Source organism: Melanerpes formicivorus, unplaced genomic scaffold (genome assembly GCF_026170545.1).
Source record: "Melanerpes formicivorus ecotype bairdi unplaced genomic scaffold, bMelFor1.0.p_v2 SCAF_76, whole genome shotgun sequence".
Taxonomy (NCBI): Eukaryota; Metazoa; Chordata; class Aves; order Piciformes; family Picidae; genus Melanerpes; species Melanerpes formicivorus.
The window spans coordinates 2865994-2883304 of NW_027142428.1; the positions used below are offsets into that span (position 1 = coordinate 2865994).

Here is a 17311-nt window from a genome sequence, read left to right on the forward strand (position 1 = left end):
CTTCCGGCTGGGCAATTCCCAGCCACTCCGCTCCAAGTCTGGAGCGTCCATGGGGTTGTTGTGACCCAAGTGCAGGACCTAGCACCTGGCCATCGATCAGCACCACCGTCCACAGCGTCGCTACGAGTCACATTTACCCGGTTCCACTCGGCTATCAGCAGGGAGAGCTGTCGCGGTGGCAGCCCGGGGCTGTGCTGCTGGGGGCGCTGCCGGCGCCTCCGCCTCCGCCCGCTGACGCCTGCGCGCAGGGCTGCGGGACGCGGCCGCCTCTGGGGCGGCGCCGGGGCGGCAGCGGCCCCGGCTGAAGCGCTGGCAGGGCTGGGCCAGGCCTGAACGTGCAAAGCTCAGGAGCGGGGAGGGGTGCGTGAGGCTGCGGTGTGCCCGCGGGGGCTTGACCAGCGGCTGGGTCCCAGCGGGCGGGCGGGAGAGCTGCTGCCTGAGGGTACGCTATGAGCATTCCCCCCGGGTATGGCCTGGCGGTCACACGGAAGGTTCCCCTCCCCGGGTATTGCCTGCTTATCGCGCGTTAAGTTTTCCCCATCTACCCACCCCGTTTTCACACGTAGAGGAGCCCATTTCCAGCTCCTCCCACACGGGGAGCCAAGCTCGGTGCTTCCTCCGGGGGAGGACTCCCCCAGCGCCCGGGGAGCGGCGGGGAGGGAGCGAGCGAAGCTTTTGCCTTTCAGGGCGCCGATGGGGGTGTCCTGTGCGGGCTCCCGCCGCCTGCTGTGGAGCCGCTGGCCTCGGCTGGGATGGCTGACGAGCCTCCCGGTTAGAGCCGTGGGGCAGCGGAGCACGGCTGCGGGCGCGGGCTGCGGGCCGGGGAGCCGCCGGGCTCTGCACGCCGCCCGCCCCCGCTGCCAGCAGGTGGCGCTGACCAGCGAGCGCTACGGCCTGCAGCGCCTGCCCTTCGCCCACCTCACCCGCAGCGACCTGGCCTTTTTTGAGCGCCTCCTGCCAGGCAGAGTCATCACAGACCCCGAGGAGCTGAAGCAGTTTAATGTGGACTGGCTGAAATCAGTCCGAGGTACGTGGTATGTCAGCTTGCTTGTTTGGGGTTTTGGTAAAGCCTCTGCCTCTCCTCACGTACAAGAATGAAAAGACAGCCAAAGAAAATTTCATCTTTACTTCCAGAGACCACATCTTTGCAGACCAAGACAAGTTTTACCACATAGAAATTCTTCCCTTGAGAGTTACCTAATAATACAGAATCATAGAATTGTTTTGGTTGGAAAAGACCTCTAAGATCAGTCGAGTCCAGCCATCAACCCAGCACCACCGTGGCCATTAAACCATGTCCCAAAGTGCCACCTCCACAATGTCCCTTAACACCTCTAGCCGGGGTGATGACCACCGTCTGCCTGGGCAGCCTGTTCCAGTGTCTGACCACTCTGTCAGCAAAGAAATTGTTCCTAATCTCCAACCTGAACCTCCTCTGGCACAACTTCAGGCCATTTGCTCTCATTCTATCACCTGATACTAGTGAGATGAGACCACTCCCACCTCACTCCAACCTCCTCTCAGGGTATTGTAGAGAGCAATGAGGTCTCCCCTCAGCCTTTCCTGGAGACTAAACAACCCCCAGTTCCCTCAGCCACTTGTCACCACACCTGATCTCCAGATCCTTCACCAGTTTCATTGCTGTTTTCTGGACATGTTCCAGTGTGTCTGGATCTGGTAATCTTTGTGGGGTCTGTTTGTTGGTTTAATCTAAGCCCTGCTAAGTTGCTAATTAATGTTTTTTCCTGAAACAGGCTGATTCAGTTAACAGTTTTTGCTGAGCCTCAGAAAACTCAGTGGTGTGGGCTTTCTGTTGCTCTTTGTCAAAGATTTCATGAGAATATAAAACCCTTTCCCCTTGCCCCTTTTGGTAACCATGTCTACAGAATCACAGTATGCTGGGGGTTGGAAGGGACCCTGAGATCACCTAGTCCAACCCTGCTGCTAAGGCAAGGTACAAGCAAAGTCTGCACAGTGCTTTAAGGGAGAACCCACTAGTGGGCTCTTCTGGACAGCTTGCTTTACCACTTTTTTCTATCTGACCTCTGTAGACCCCACAGCTTGTCTTGAGAGTCCTTTGCTTTCATTGCAGGCTGTAGCAAGCTTATGTTGAAGCCACAGACAACAGCAGAGGTGTCTCAGGTTCTCAGGTAAGGTGCACCTTTTCTGCTGGGCTTTGTGGGGAGGAGACTCGGGTTGGGTCAAGGAGGATCCAGCAGGTGGAGAAGGGGACTCCTGGATGTTTAGTTGTGCAGGAACCTGAGTAAGTTTGGAGAGGATGTGACGGGTGATGCTTGGCAGGGCTATCAAAGACTGAAAGGTGAAGCAGCAGAAACTGAAATGCACATTGCCTACATCTCTTGAGGAGTAGAGGGGGCTGGCATGTCTCAAACCACTTCCAGAGCTCATCTGTCAGGGCCCACTGAGGAAGCCAGGCTGTTAACAGACACTGCTACATAAACAGCTTATGCCTAAGTTTTGCTTTCTCACTTTTGCAGCAGAACTGCCCCTTGCTGACAATTTAATCATTAGGTTAAAGGCTGCTTCATTTTAAGGGGCATTGAGCACTCTTGTAACAGTAGACATCCACGTGGAGGTGAAACTCTTCTGATGACCTGGGCTATGGCCTTCAAATGCATAAGGCTTCAAAAACCTTTCTTCTTCCAGGTACTGCTATGAGAGGAACCTGGCAGTGAACCCACAGGGTGGTAACACAGGCCTTGTTGGGGGCAGTGTCCCTGTCTTTGATGAAATCATTCTCTCCACTGCCCTCATGAACCGGATCATCAGCTTTGACAAGGTGTCTGGTAAATATCATGGAGATGTGAGGCACAGGGGTGACCCCCAGCCCTAAACCAACTCTTTTCCTGGGAGACAATAACTCAGTCTCCTGGTTGGAAAAAGACCTTAAGATCATTGAGTCCAACCATAACCTAACATCTCCCTGTACAGAACTGTTAGACCATAGCCCTAAGCAACCCATTCAAATAAAATGTCTTCTAAACACCTCCAGGGATGGTGACTCCACCACCTCCCTGGGCAGCCTGTTCCAGTGCCCAGTGACCCTTTTCATGAGCAAATTTTTCCTGATATCCAACCTAAATCTCCCCAGGTGCAACTTGAGGCCATTTCCTCGAGCTCTATCGCTTATTACTCAGGAGAAAAGATTGGCCCCCACCTGGCTATAGCCTCCTTTCAGGGAGTTGCATAGAGTGAGAAGGACTCCCCTCAATCTCCTCCAGGCTGAACAACCCCAGCTCCCTTGGCCATTCCTCACAGGACCTGTTCTCCAGATGCCTCACCAGTTTCACTGTCCTTCTCTGGACACACTTGTTACTTGGGGGAAAAGACTCCTTTCAGTGAGTAGTAGAGAGCCAGAAGGTCTCCCTTCAGCCTCCTGTTCTCCAGACTAAACAACCCCAGTTCTTTCAGTCACTCCACACTAGACCCCCACAGCCTTCACCAGTTTCATTGCTCTTCTCTGGACACACTCCAGAACCTCAATGTCCTTGGAGTCAGGGCCCCAAAACTGAACCCGGTATTCAAGGTGTGTCCTCACCAGAGGTGAGTGCAGGGGGACAATCACTGCCCTGGTCCTGCTGGCCACACTATTGCTGTTTCAGGCCAGCTTGCTGATGGCCTTCTGCACCACCTGGGCACACACTGGCTCATCTTCAGCTGCTGTTGTTCCACACCCCTGGGTCTTTCTCTGCTGGGCAGTTTCCAGCCACTCTGCCCCAAGTCTGGAGCATCCATGGGGGTGTTGTGACCTGAGTGCAGGACCCTTAGCACTTGGTTTCATTGAATCTCATACCCTGGCCATCAATCCAGCCTGCCCAGATCTCTCTGCCTTTCTGCCCTCCAGCAGACCAACACTCCCACCCGGCTTAGTGTCATCTGCAAGCTTACTGAGGGTGCCTCCATCCCCTCGTCCAGGTCATCGAGGAAGGTGTTAAATAAAACTGGCCCCAGCCATGCAGAACTGAGTTAGGATGTTTGTGTTTCAGGCATCCTCGTCTGCCAAGCTGGCTGCATCCTAGAGAAGCTCAACGAGTACCTGGAGCAGCAGGGGTTTATCGTGCCTCTTGACCTAGGGGCAAAAGGCAGCTGCCACATCGGTGGCAATGTGGCCACCAATGCTGGAGGCTTACGGCTCTTGAGATACGGCTCCCTCCGGGGGACAGTGCTGGGACTGGAAGTGGTAAGAACAGTACCTGGCATTTCCCTTCTGTGTTTAAACCTCTGCTGCTTACAGTTTCCTGCTGTTCTAGCCCTCAGCTATCCCTTATGCAGGAAAGTTCCTCTCCAGACTTTCACTCTTAGCTTTTCCTTGTGTGACCTTTGAGAAGGTTCAGCAAGTGTTATGTTACTGCTAGCATAATTTCCAGCTTCCACTTCCATCCTCACTGACAGAAATTACATGACATGGTTTGCTAATGCAGAGAAGTGAAGAGAGATTATTGATCCCAGATTAGCTGCATAGGGTTGATTCCTCTCTGGAGCAGGGCATCTCTGGAACCATTCTGCTCTATCTATCCTGCAGCCCTCTCTTCCTAGTGGCTGCTCAACTTTTAATGGAGCTATCTGCTTTGGGTTTGTTTGGCTGCTAGTTTTCCTCTTGAGTCTTTTCTATTTCTCAGCTTGCTTCTGTCCTACAGGACTGTGCCTCTGTGTCTAAAGACTGGGAATAGTGGTTCTGAAAGATTCTGGGGCTAGGAGCTCATAGGAAATAAATTGGGAAGGTAACAGAAGCCTGGTTTGATTTTATTGTGTTGGCCCAGGCAGAGCTTTTGTCTGTCAGGTTAGTCCCTGTAATGTCAGAACAGCCTATAATAACATGTCTTAGAGACATTCAGCCTTGCTTTAAGGCTCAAGTGTTAGAGGGCTTACTTCATCCTGGCTAACAGTGTTCACTGTTTCAGACAGTGTTCCTTGTTTCTGTTGAGTAATGGGAGCTAGGGCTGCAAAGAGTGGCTGCTCCTCACCACCAGTGGTATGAAAAAGCAGAGCAAACTTGATCTTCTGTTTTATGCTCGTTCTGCTGGAACATATGCAAACAGCATTGTAAAAAGAGGAGGCTCAGGGATGACTCAGGTAGGATGTAGAGGGTTAGAAGAGCTGGGAGTGGAGGAAGAGTGATGAGTCTGTGGGAAGAGATTGCTGCTGGTGCCCACTGGCCAAGGCTGGTGGCAGCTTTTCCTCAGCTTGGTAGTGCACAAGCTTCTAGCAGCAGGTTCCTCTGTGTGCTTTGACTGGGTGTCTGTACTGGCACAGGTGCTGCCTGATGGCTCAGCTCTGGACTGCTTGGCCTCGCTGCGCAAGGACAACACAGGCTATGATTTGAAGCAGCTTTTCATCGGCTCCGAGGGGACCTTGGGAGTTATCACTGCTGTCTCCATACTGTGTCCTCAGAAGCCTAAAGCTGTGAATCTGGCATTCCTAGGTAGGAGCTGATAATTTCACACCTGAATCCAAAGGCTGAGGAGGGAGTACCTAGAATAGTGTGTCCAGTTTGGGGCTTCCCAGTCACAGTCACAGTATCACCCAGGTTGGAAAGGACCTCGAGGATCATCGAGTCCAACCTGACACCGCAGACCCCATGACTAGACCATGGCACCAAGTGCCACGTCCAATCTCCCCTTGAACGCCTCCAGGGTCGATGACTCAACCACCTCCCTGGGTAACCCATTCCAATGCCGAATGACTCGCTCGGTGAAGAACTTCCTCCTCACCTCGAGTCTGAACCTCCCCTGGCGCAGCTTGAGACTGTGTCCCCTTGTTCTGGTGCTGGTTGCCTGGGAGAAGAGGCCAACTCCCTCCTGGCTACAACCACCCTTCAGGTAGTTGTAGAGGGCAATAAGGTCACCCCTGAGCCTCCTCTTCTCCAGGCTAAACAATCCCAGCTCCCTCAGCCTCTCCTCATAGGGCTTGTGTTCAAGGCCTCTCACCAGCCTTGTTGCCCTTCTCTGGACACGCTCAAGTGTCTCAATGTCCTTCTTAAACTGAGGAGCCCAGAACTGGACACAGTACTCAAGGTGCGGCCTAACCAGAGCAGAGTACAGGGGCACTATGACCTCCCTCCTCCTGCTGGCCACACTATTCCTAATGCAGGCCAGAATGCTATTGGCCCTCCTGGCCACCTGAGCACACTGCTGGCTCATATTCAGGTGGCTGTCGATCAGCACACCCAGGTCCCTCTCTGTCTGGGAGCTCTCCAGCCACTCCGACCCCAGCCTATAGCTCTGCATGGGATTGCCATAGCCAAAGTGCAGCACTCGGCACTTGGACTTGTTGAATGCCATCCCATTGGACTCTGCCCATCTGTCCAGTCGGTCGAGGTCCCTCTGCAGAGCCTTTCTACCCTCTAATTGACTAACATCTGCCCCTAACTTTGTGTCATCTGCAAACTTGCTGATGACTGACTCTACCCCTTCATCCAGATCATCAACGAATATGTTGAAGAGGACAGGGCCCAGCACTGATCCCTGGGGGACACCACTGGTGACTGGCCGCCAGCTGGATGCGGCACCGTTCACGACCACTCTCTGGGCCCGGCCCTCCAGCCAGTTCCTAACCCAGCACAGAGTGTAGTGGTCCAATCCACAGGCTGACAGCTTAGTCAGCAGTTTGCTGTGGGGGACGGTGTCAAAGGCCTTGCTGAAGTCCAGGTAGACCACATCCACAGGCCTCCCCACATCCACCAGGCGGGTCACCTGATCATAGAAAGAGATCAGGTTGGAGAGGCAGGATCTGCCCTTCCTGAATCCATGTTGGCTGGACCTGAGCCCTTGGCCATCCTTCAGGTGCGCAGTTATTGCTGCCAATTCAAGAGAGACAGGGATCTGCTGCAGAGAGTCCCACAGATAGCTATGAGGATGATGAAGGGTCTGCAACATCTCTCCTGTGAGGAAAGACTGAGAGACCTGGGGCTTTTTAGTCTAGGGAAGAGATGGCTGAGAGGGGATCTTATTAATATCCATAAGTATCTGGGGAGTGGGTGTCAAGATGAAGGTTCCAGGAGCTTTTCAGTGGTGCCCAGTGATAGGACAAGGAGAAATGGGTACAAGCTGGAACACAGGAAGTTCCACCTCAACATGAGGAGAAACTTCTTTGCTGTGAGGGTGACAGAGCCCTGGAGCAGGCTGCCCAGAAAGGTTGTGGAGTCTCCTGTATGACCTGCCCTACCTGATCTTGCTCTGGCAGCAAGGTTGGACTCAATTATCTCTGGAGGTCCCTTCCAACCCCTACCATTCTGTGAGATGAGTGGACTCCAAGTGCTAACAGACACATCTAATCTGTGCAGTGGACCCTAGAATTTGTCTGAACTCTCACAGTGGCCTTTAAATGTCTCTTAGATTGCCTTTTGCCTTTGCTGAGAACTGAAGATGGGGGCAGACATTTTGGTGTGAGCTGTCTTTGAGTGTTCAAGAGATCCTTGCCACAGCAGAAGTTAATTGCTGTATCCTCCTGCTGTTCTTCTCTGAAACCATTAGCATCTCAAACCATTACAGGAGCTCCTGCTCTAAAGCCATGCAGGGTAGCAGTTTACATATCCTGGAAATGAGAATGATGACTTGAAGACTGACAGACTTCTCATCTTAGGAGGCTGGGGGTGGCTGTATTTTGTTCCTGATTCCTCTCTCTGTTCTCTCCAAAGGGTGCCAGAGTTTTGCTAATGTTCTGGAAACATTTACAACCTGCAGAGCCATGCTGGGAGAGATTTTGTCTGCCTATGAGTTCATGGATGAGAAGTGCATGGAACTGGTTGAGAGATACCTCAAGCTGTCCAACCCAGTGACAGGTACCAGTGTCATTCAGACTGCAGAAAGAGACATTGTGTTATACATACATATATAGATAGTGTGTGTTATATATACATATATATATAGTGTGTGTGGCCATCCCTCACAGTTTGGTACCCAGCACTGAATTCCAAACATGTTTGGTGGAAGACTTTAAAGACAAGACTTTTTACTGATCTTTGTTCCCACAGAACTGAATGTGTTCTGGAAAGCAGTGGCTAGGTAAAGGGTTGAGCTGACCAATGGAGTAAGTGCCTTACACAGGAGATTGCCCCTTGAGCTGCCTTTTCCCCTGGGCACTAGAGCAGCCTCTCAAAATGTGCCAAGCTTGGGGAAAAGCTCCAGGACCTGTGGTAAATTCCTGTGTTTTCACCCCAGAGCATCTGTTTATTCTTGTGCCAGGGGAGGTGTAGATTGGATATTAGGAAAAATGTCTTTCCTGCAAGAGTGATCAGGCATCGGAACAGGCTGCCCAGGGAGGTGGTGGAGGCACCATCCCTGGAGGTGTTCAACGAGTGTGTGGATGTGGAGCTTCAGGATACAGTTTAGTGGTCAGGGTAGTTAGGTTGCAATTGGTCTTTTGCAACCTTAATGGTTCTCTGATTGTGTTCTCCCTCACTTTCAGGCAGTCCTTTTTATGTTTTAATTGAAACCTCAGGCTCCAATTCCACCCATGATGAAGAAAAATTGAACAACTTCCTAGAAAAGACCATGGCTTCTGGTTTGGTCACTGATGGAACTGTGGCAACAGATGAAAAGAAAATAAAGGCATGTAATCTTGTGCAAAGCTCTTTGCCATGAGCCTCTGCTTGGATTTGCATTTTTAACAGGGCAGTGCTGAGATTGGTGTCAGTAGCAATGTCCCTGAGAGATCTGGTAGCTTATTGGGCATATTGAGTAGGAATGCTCAGGGAGAATGCTTAAACACTGCTGACTCTTCCCAGAAGGGCTGAGTGTTTGGATTTTCAGTGGCAGTTTTCCCCTCTAAAACCATCAGGATAATCAACTGCATCTGTCAGTGGTTGCGAGGGTAGGAACCCAAAATGCCTACAACCACTTGAATCCAGAAGCTGAGTTGTCAGCAAGGCCAGGAGCAAGCAATCCTGTAGGTCAGTGTCACAGGGGTGTTAGTGCCAGAAAGTGTGTTCCCAGGGGACAAGATGGCCACATAGAGCCTTAGAGTGAAGGACAGTGATCTTTGTGCCTGCCCAGTGAACATGAGTGTTTATACCAGCCCATGTTCTGGCCAGCCCCAGCTCCCAAACCAGCCCCTGCAGTTCAGTGGAGGAGCCACATCCCTGCTTCTTGGGAGACCCAGACCAGCTTTGGAGAGAGTTGGCATGCCTGTGTTCTGCCTGTCTTGGGGAGTTGGTGTGTCACTGCACTGCCCCGTGCTGCCGAGAAAGCAGCGTTGCTAGCTTCCGGGGGCAGAGGACAGCCAGGGAGGTGTTGATGTCACATGCAAGGAATCAAGGCTCTCCTTCCCTCCATGCCACAAGGCATGGAACCCAGGAGGTCTTTGCTTTATTTGGTCTTCTTTGATTGATCAGACGCTGTGGAGCCTGCGGGAGAGGATCACAGAGGCCCTCACTCATGATGGCTACGTCTACAAATACGACCTCTCCCTCCCTGTGGCAAAGCTGTATGAGCTTGTGACTGACATGAGGGCTCGGCTGGGACAGACTGCCAAGAGCGTGGTGGGCTATGGCCATTTGGGTAAGTGTGGGTGCTGGGAAAGGAGGTGATTGCTCTTTAGTGTTTCAGGTGTTGCTGTCCAGCTTCCTAGGAGTTTTAAGTGTTGGTTTTTAGATGAGGAAAAGGCATAGACTAAATAGTGGAGTGCTGATGGGAGGGGGGATAAAGATCTTGGGCTTTGAATTTCACTGCTTTCAGAGTGTATTCCATATATTAAGGGCAGGTTGCTAGCCAGCCAGCCACTGAACTGGTCATTTGTATCTTTTTGCTCTGTACTTCCTAGTTAAGTATGTAGGTTGTTTAATTGGAGCTTCAGTTTGATTGATGTACTTGGCAGTTGGGTAGATAACCATTTTTTTTTGCCCAAAGTGATAAGTTGTGTTGGAAATGAGCTGTATTGCACCTAGGTGGGGCAATCCTTGATACCAACACAGGCTGGGGGATGATAAGATTGAGAGGAGCCCTGCAGAAAAGGACTTGGGAGTGCTGGTGGATAGAAGCTGAACATGAGCCAGCAATGAGCACTGGCAGCCCAGAAGGCCAATGGCATCCTGGGCTGCATCAAAAGAAGCATGGCCAGCAGATGGAGAGGGGTGATGCTGCCACTCTGCTCTCTCTGCTCTGCTCTGGTGAGACCTCACCTGGAGTGCTGTATCCAGGGGTTTAGAACACCTCTGCTGTGAAGACAAGCTGAGGGAGCTGGAGTTGTTCAGCCTGGAAGGCTGAAGGGGCAGAGCCTTCACCAGTCTGAAGAGAACACTCTGGGGACACCTAATAGTAGCCTTTTAGTGCCTGAAAGGTGCCTCCAGGAAGACTGGAGAGGGACTGTTTCCAAAGGCCTGGAGTGATAGGATGAGGGGCAATGGTTTCAAGCTACAGAAGAGCAGATTTAGATTGGATGTTAGGAACAAGTTCTTCACCATGAGGATGATGGAACACTGGAGGAGGTTGCCCAGGGAGGTAGTTGAGGCCCTATCCCTGGAGACATTCAAGGTGAGGCTCGACAAGGGTCTGGGCAACCTGATGTAGTGGAGGATGTCCCTGCTGACTGCAGGGGGGTTGGAAGGACCTCACTATTCTGTGATTTTATGCTAAGAAATCAGTTTTGTCTGAGCCATTAACCCTCCAAAAGAGAGTGATAAAGGTAGCACAGCAAGGCCAGTGCACTTGTCAGAATGCTTTGAAACTGATTTGATGTTCCAGGCAGGTGAACTCTTGCCTTAGCAGAGCTGCTCTGTTTGAAAAATCAGAGCAAAAGGAACAGGACAGTCCTCAGCACACTTGATTTGAGACCATTTGAAAGACATGGAAGGGCAAGCCTGTAAAACAAGGACTGCCTTTAGTCTGCAGGATTAAGCTGTGTAATGACAGCCAGAGGAGTCACCCCCAGGAAGAGGGTCCAGAGTTAGGAGTAAGTTGCATGCTTAAGCAAATACCATCTGCTTAAGTAAATACCATCACAGACAGCTGGCAGGAGGAGAAGATGTTCTGCCTGTTTTGTTTCTGTTGACACAGTGTCACAAAGTACATTTAAAACATTGCACAAATACAATATGATCCTAATGATCATTCTTAAATGCCTTTGGGGAAGTCTCTGCTGTGGCACCTTGGTAATGGGTCAATAATTAAGGCAGAGAGGTGGTTTGCATTTTAAAATTGCAAGAGTTGGAATGTGAAGGTAGCTCAACTCTGAACACTTCCTCAAGTATTGTACTGGAAGCACAGAAAGCCCCAGGGATTCTGCTGGCATGATTTGTGCCTGGAGGGGCTGATGTTTGTAGGACGGTGAGCTTGTCCTTTTGTGCAGCTGGGAGACTAAGAAAGGCACTGTTGTTTGAGTCCAGGGAGGAGGCAGGAATGAGTTTGCATTGCAGGGGCACCGAGTTTTGCTTACAGGCTCACCTCTGCAATCTTTTCTTCCAGGAGATGGAAACTTGCACCTGAACATCACAGCGGAGTCCTATAGCCATTCCCTGCTGGACGCCATCGAGCCCTTTGTGTACGAGTGGACGGCGAGGCACAGCGGCAGCATCAGTGCAGAGCACGGGCTGGGCTTCAAGAAGAAGCACTTCATCCAGTACAGCAAACCCAGCCAGGCAATCCTCCTAATGCAGCGTTTCAAAGCCATGCTAGACCCCAAAGGCATCCTCAACCCCTACAAGGTGCTGCCCTCCAGGCCCTGAGAGCAGCAGCCACTGAGCAGTGAGCAAGTACCAGCAGCAGGTACCAGCACATCAGGATGACAGCTCCAGGTCCATTAGCTTCATATTAGCCAGAGACAGACTGATCAAGCAAGCACCCGGGATGCTCTCTGGTTTATTTTCTTTAGTGCAATAAAACAAGGAATGTGGTTCCTCTATTAGGGGTGCCTGCTCCTTCTGAAGAACAGCACATTGCTGGCTTGGACCATGTGGGTGCCCTGTTTGGTCTGAACATTGACACCAAGCATGCATCTGGAGGTATTCCAGCTCTCTTTTCCCCTTGACTTGCTCTGGTTCATTAGTGAAGTGGCACCAGCCAGAGAAGGCATTTGCTCACATAAGCAGCTGAATAAGAGCAAGCAGTGTGCCCAGGTGGCCAGGAAAGCCAGTGGCATCCTGGCTTGTATTAGAAGTCCTGTGTCCAGCAGGAGTGGGGAGGTGATTGTCCCCTTGTACTCAGCTCTGGTGAGGCCACACTTCGTGTGCATTTTTGGGCATCTCAATATAAGAGAGATGTGGAGGTGCTGGAGTGAGTGCAGAGGAGGGCAACAAAGATGGTGAAGGGCATGGAGAATAAATCTTATGAGGAGCAGCTGAAGGAGCTGGGGCTGTTTGGTTAGAAAAAGAGGAGGCTGAGGGGAGACCTCATTGCTGTCTACAACTACCTGAAAGGACATTGTGGAGAGGTTGGTGCTGGTCCCTTCTCCCAGGTAATTAGTGATAGAACAAGAGGGAATGGCATCAAGCTATGACTGGGTAGGTTTAGACTGGACATTAGTGGGAAAAAATTCACAGAAAGAATGGTCAGGCATTGGAATGTGCTGCCCAGGGAGGTGGTTGAGTCACCAACCCTGGATGTGTTTAAAGGTCGTTGGGATGTGGTGCTTGGGGCTATGGTTTGGGGGTGACCCTTGTAGAGTAGGGTTACTGGTTGGACTTAGTGATCCTGAGGGTCTTTTCCAACCTGAATGTTTCTGTGATTCTGTGACTTGGGATATGCAAATAAAGTGTCAGAGGCACTGGAGAAGATCCTGTGCATAGTATACCACCACCTTCAAGCTCTTCCTCACTTCTTTTGATCTAATATTTTTCCAAAAGCCTACAGCAGCATCAAGTTATGGCCTCTTTAGTGATGCCACCAGCAGGCTGTCCACAGTGGGCATCAGTCTTGTCCAACATACAGCACACAGGTACAGGTTTGCAGTTCTGGAGTGACTGGCTGGAGAAGAGAGGGTGCTGGGTAGTGTCCATTGGAAGAGAAATGCCATCAGGCTGAGGGAAGGGGTCTCAGGACCCCTGCCTGGCAGGGTCAGGCTTCAGGTATGCTATTCACTGAATCATAGAAACACAGAATAGTTTGGGCTGGAAAGGACCTTAAAGGTCCTTCAGTTCCAACCCCCATGGGTAGGGACAACTCTTTCTAGGTCAGGTTGCTTAGGGCCCCATCCAGCCTGCCTTTAAACACTTCCAGGCATGAAGCCTGCTGTTCCAATGTCTCACCATTCCCACAGTGAATTCTTTCTTCCTAATCTCCAGTGTAAATCTGTCCTACTTAAGCTTCAATCCATTTGTATCCAAATGAAGCAGGTGACTGGGAGAAGCCCAGGGATTTGCCAAGGTAAGTCATGTCACTAACCTGACCACCTCCTACAGCTGAAGATCATTTTCTGTTTGCACAGGGAGAGCAGCAGGCGTTTGCCTGGATGTCAGCAAAGCACTCAGCATCATTTCCCACAGCCTTCTGGCCAAGGCATGGACCAGATAGGTGTTCTGTGAGATGTGTGGGAAACTGGTTCACAGGTTGTGCTCATAGTTTTCACTCGGGTGTGCTGGTTTTGGAGGCCTCACTGCACTCCACTGAGGCTAGGAGAGGTGCTTGTCTTACCCAGCAGCTGTCTTCTCCCTTGCTGGTCTCAAGTGATTTCTGCTCCTCCATAGTGCAGTGACAGAGGTAAGTCCATCCAGGGCCTTTTTCTTGGAAGAAAATCACCCTGAGCTGTTTGTCTTCTTGTTTTGAAGAGAGCACTGTCTCCACAAGCTTGCAAGCTGTGGAACTGCATTAAGGATGATGGCTTATACTCAGCACTGTGTTGCAAGACCCTTCACAATACAGTTCAAAGTCACAGCTCCTTCAACTCAGCTGCACAGATGCTTTTAACAGAACTCTCTCTGTATGTTACAGGACCTCCTGTGCCCTCTGGTATCTTCCTTTCCACTCCCTCTTTCTCTCTGCCATCAGTGATGAGTACCACTTGGAGAGGAGCTGATGGTCTTGTGGGGTTAAGCAGAGCTGGTGTCCTTAGCAGAGAGGAGGCAGGGGGTGAAATGCAGCCAGCCTGTGCTGCTGATGGGGAAGTCTGGAAAGTTCCTGACATAAGTTCACAGGATTTGCTTTCTGTCAAGGCAAGATGATGCAGTTTGTTCTTTCTGGATCAGGCTGGTTGTCTTCTCTGCCCTTTTCCTGCTCTATTTTTGGTCCCTTTTTTTTTTTCCCTTCCTCCAAATCACTGACCATAACTGGCTCCATGCCTGAGTGCTGCTTTTGGGGAAGCAGAATTTTCCATGCTGCTTTTTTCTCAGCTGCATATGGAGAGAGCACTAGGGAGGGAGTCAGGGCTGACAGCCAGCCTGGTGCTGTGTCCAAGGAAACTCTGGCACAGCCACATTTAACCATCTCCTTTACACATGGAGGTCCTTGAGCTCAGTGTTAGTTAACCATTTCAGCTAAACAGTGCAGCATTACCCAGAGGGAACAGAATGCAGGAGTCAGGAGTTACCACAGAGCTGTTATTTCATAGTATGTTTCATAGACATTAAATGCCAGTATTGTCCTTCACTTCCACAGCCTCAGTGATGCTTACAAGTACTGGTTCATAGATTCATAGAATGGTTTGGGTTGGAAGGGGCCTTGAAGATGATCTGGTTCCAACCCCCTCCCATAGGCAGGGATGCCTTCCACTAGCCCAGGTTGCTCAAGGCCTCATCTAGCCTGGCCTTGAAGACCTGCAGGGAAGGAGCTTCCGTGACCTCCCTGGGCAACTTGTTGCAGTGTCTCATCACCCTCATTGGAAAGAATTTCTTCCTAATCTCCAGTCTAAATCTGCTCTCCTCAGGCTTCAATATATGCCCTCTCATACTGTTGTTACATACACACTAGAAGCCCTTGTAAAATGGCCCTGCCCAGCTTTCTCATAGCCCCATTCAGGTGCTGGAGCCTTCTCTTCTCCAGGCTAAACAGACCCAACTCTCCCAGCCTGTTCCCATGGGAGAAGTTCTCCAGCCCTCTGATCATCTTCATGGCCTCCTCTGGACCCTCTCCAACAGTTCCATGTCCTTCTTGTGCTGGGGGCTCCAGAACTGGATGCAGTGCTCCAGATGGGGTCTCACAAGAGCCAAGCAGAGGGACAGAATCTCCTCCCTGTCCTGCTGTGCACACTGCTTTTAATGCAGCCCAGCACATGGCTGCCTTCTGGGCTGCCAGTGACCATTGCTGGCTCATGGTGAGTCTGTCATCAACTGACACCCCCAAGGCCTTCTTGAGACTGCTCTCAAGCCACTCCTCACCCATCACCACTGTATTTAGGAGGGAGAGGCAGGGTGGGTGCATGTGAGTGGGGGGAGAGGGCTACTTTTATAAACAATTATTGTGGTAGGAATCTCTTGTGCAAAATTCTGGGGGTTTCTCCTTAGGACAAATACTGGAGTGATGTGGAGGGGCTTGCTCAGCACTGGTCTTCTGGCACAGTGAGGAGGCTCTTGACTCTCTAGTGGTTTTGGCTAGAATAATTTTCATCCTAGTAGATGGTGTGGTGCTGTGTTTAGGATCTGTGAGCAGTGGTGATGGCACAGGGATGCTGTAGCTGTTGCTGAGCAGTTGCTGGCACATCAGCAAGATCTCTTCTGCTTCTCATGCTACCCCACCAGTGAGTAAGCTGGGAGAGGACACAGCTGGGACAACTGACCCTAACTCACCTAAGAGATACCCCATACCATATGACACTGTGCCCAGCAATAAAACCTGGAGAAGGGAGTTGTAAAGAGCTATGCTGTTTGTCTTCCCATGTCACTCTGAGGCATGGTGGAGCCCTGCTTTTTTTGTGGGGACAGATGAACAGCTGCAGGCAATGGGAAGCAGTAAATTAATTACTTTGACTTCATTTGCCTAGCAACTTTTGCTTTACTGTTAAACTGCCTTGATCTCCACCTACCAGTTGAGACCCTTGCACTTTCACCCTTCCATATTCTTCTGCCCAGCCTGCTGCAGGGGCGTGAGGGAGTGGCTGCATGGGTCTGAGGAGCTCACAGGGGCTGAACCACAACGCTGCCCCCAGCAAGCAGGAGCCTGAAGCAGAGGCTGGGTGGAGCTGTTAATGCAGCACAATCAGCCAGCAGTGTGCCCAATGGCATCCTGGCCTGTATCATGAATAGTGTGGCCAGCAGGAGCAGGGAGGTCATTCTGCCCTGTACTCAGCACTGGTTAGGCTGCACCTTGAGTGCTGTGTCCAGTTCTGGGCCTCTCAGTTCAAGAGTGGCTTGAATGTGTCCAGAGAAGGGCAATGGTGCTGGTGAGAAGTCTCAAGCACAAGACCTATGAGGAGAGGCTGAGGGAGCTGGGGTTGCTTAGCCTGGAGAAGAGGAGGCTCGGGGGAGACCTTATTGCTGTCTACAACTACCTGAAGGGAGGTTGTAGCCAGGAGGGGGCTGCTCTCTTCTCCCAGGCAACCAGCATCAGAACAAGAGGACACAGACTCAAGCTGTGCAGGGGGAAGTTTAGGCTGATCTTAGAAAGAAGTTCTTCCCAGAAAGACTGATTTGCCACTGGAATGTGCTGCCCAGGGAGGTGGTGGAGTCACCATCCCTGGAGGTGTTCAAGAAAAGTCTGGATGAGGCACTTAGTGCCATGGTCTAGTTGAGTAGTTAGGGTTAGGTAGCTGGTTGGACTTGATGATCCTGGAGGTCTCTTCCAACCTGGTTGATTCTGTGATCCTGCCCCAGCTAACTCACTCTGCATCAGCTGCCTTCCCTTCACTGGCTCTGCTCTCAGAGCAGCCCAGCCCCTCCTGAAGCCAAGTGCTTCTGCAGGGCACCATATCTTTGTGTGTCACACCGGACATTGTGTGTGCAGCACCCCAGGAGAGAGCCATGAATCAAGTGTAAGAGTGTAAAAAGTCTGTTGTGACTCGTGGGCTCTGCCAGTTTCTGAGCAAGAGCTTGCCCAGCTGGCCTGTGCAATGTAACAGAAGAGAGAAGTCTCCTGAGTGTGAGCCCTCTGCCAGCAGCAGCTGGCACCATGCCAACAGTAACCTTAGACATTCTCTCCATAACAGCATGTTGTCTCATGTTCTACCCAGATCCTCAAGGAAAGCAACTTCATACCTTGCTAATCTCTGAGTCTTGATAAGCACTGGAGCTGGGATGGGGCTGGGGAGACTCTGATTTCAGAAGACATGCCCTGTGTTTGAGCACTCTCATGACCTAGCAAGGTAAGTGAAGGGTACCAGAATGCTGAGGACTCGGCTCTTGGGGGTGGCAGATCAGGCCAGCAGCGTACCAGGTTTAGAAGGGTGGCACTGTGGATGAAGAGGGAAAAGAGGACCATGTCAAGAGGTGCAT

At 51.2% G+C, this 17311-nt stretch overlaps 1 protein-coding gene across 1 annotated transcript; it reads left to right on the forward strand.

Moving 5' to 3' along the window:
- Positions 1–686: 686 nt before the first annotated feature.
- On the forward strand, positions 687–11856 carry D2HGDH (D-2-hydroxyglutarate dehydrogenase). The gene is made up of 9 exons (XM_068163943.1): positions 687–1027; positions 2093–2150; positions 2668–2807; positions 4008–4201; positions 5275–5443; positions 7658–7801; positions 8428–8570; positions 9353–9518; positions 11421–11856. Exons 1-9 carry the CDS (start codon positions 694–696, stop codon positions 11678–11680), a joined length of 1608 nt encoding a protein of 535 aa, XP_068020044.1. The 5' UTR covers positions 687–693; the 3' UTR covers positions 11681–11856.
- Positions 11857–17311: the final 5455 nt, after the last annotated feature.

Bases quoted from the DNA above. Each gene is read 5' to 3' on its own strand.
- D2HGDH (XM_068163943.1), top strand. From the start codon at position 694: ATGGGGGTGTCCTGTGCGGGCTCCCGCCGCCTGCTGTGGAGCCGCTGG. The intron at 2,808-4,007 runs GTAAATATCATG...TTTGTGTTTCAG, and splicing joins CAGCTTTGACAAGGTGTCTG to GCATCCTCGTCTGCCAAGCT. The intron at 9,519-11,420 runs GTAAGTGTGGGT...CTTTTCTTCCAG, and splicing joins GGTGGGCTATGGCCATTTGG to GAGATGGAAACTTGCACCTG.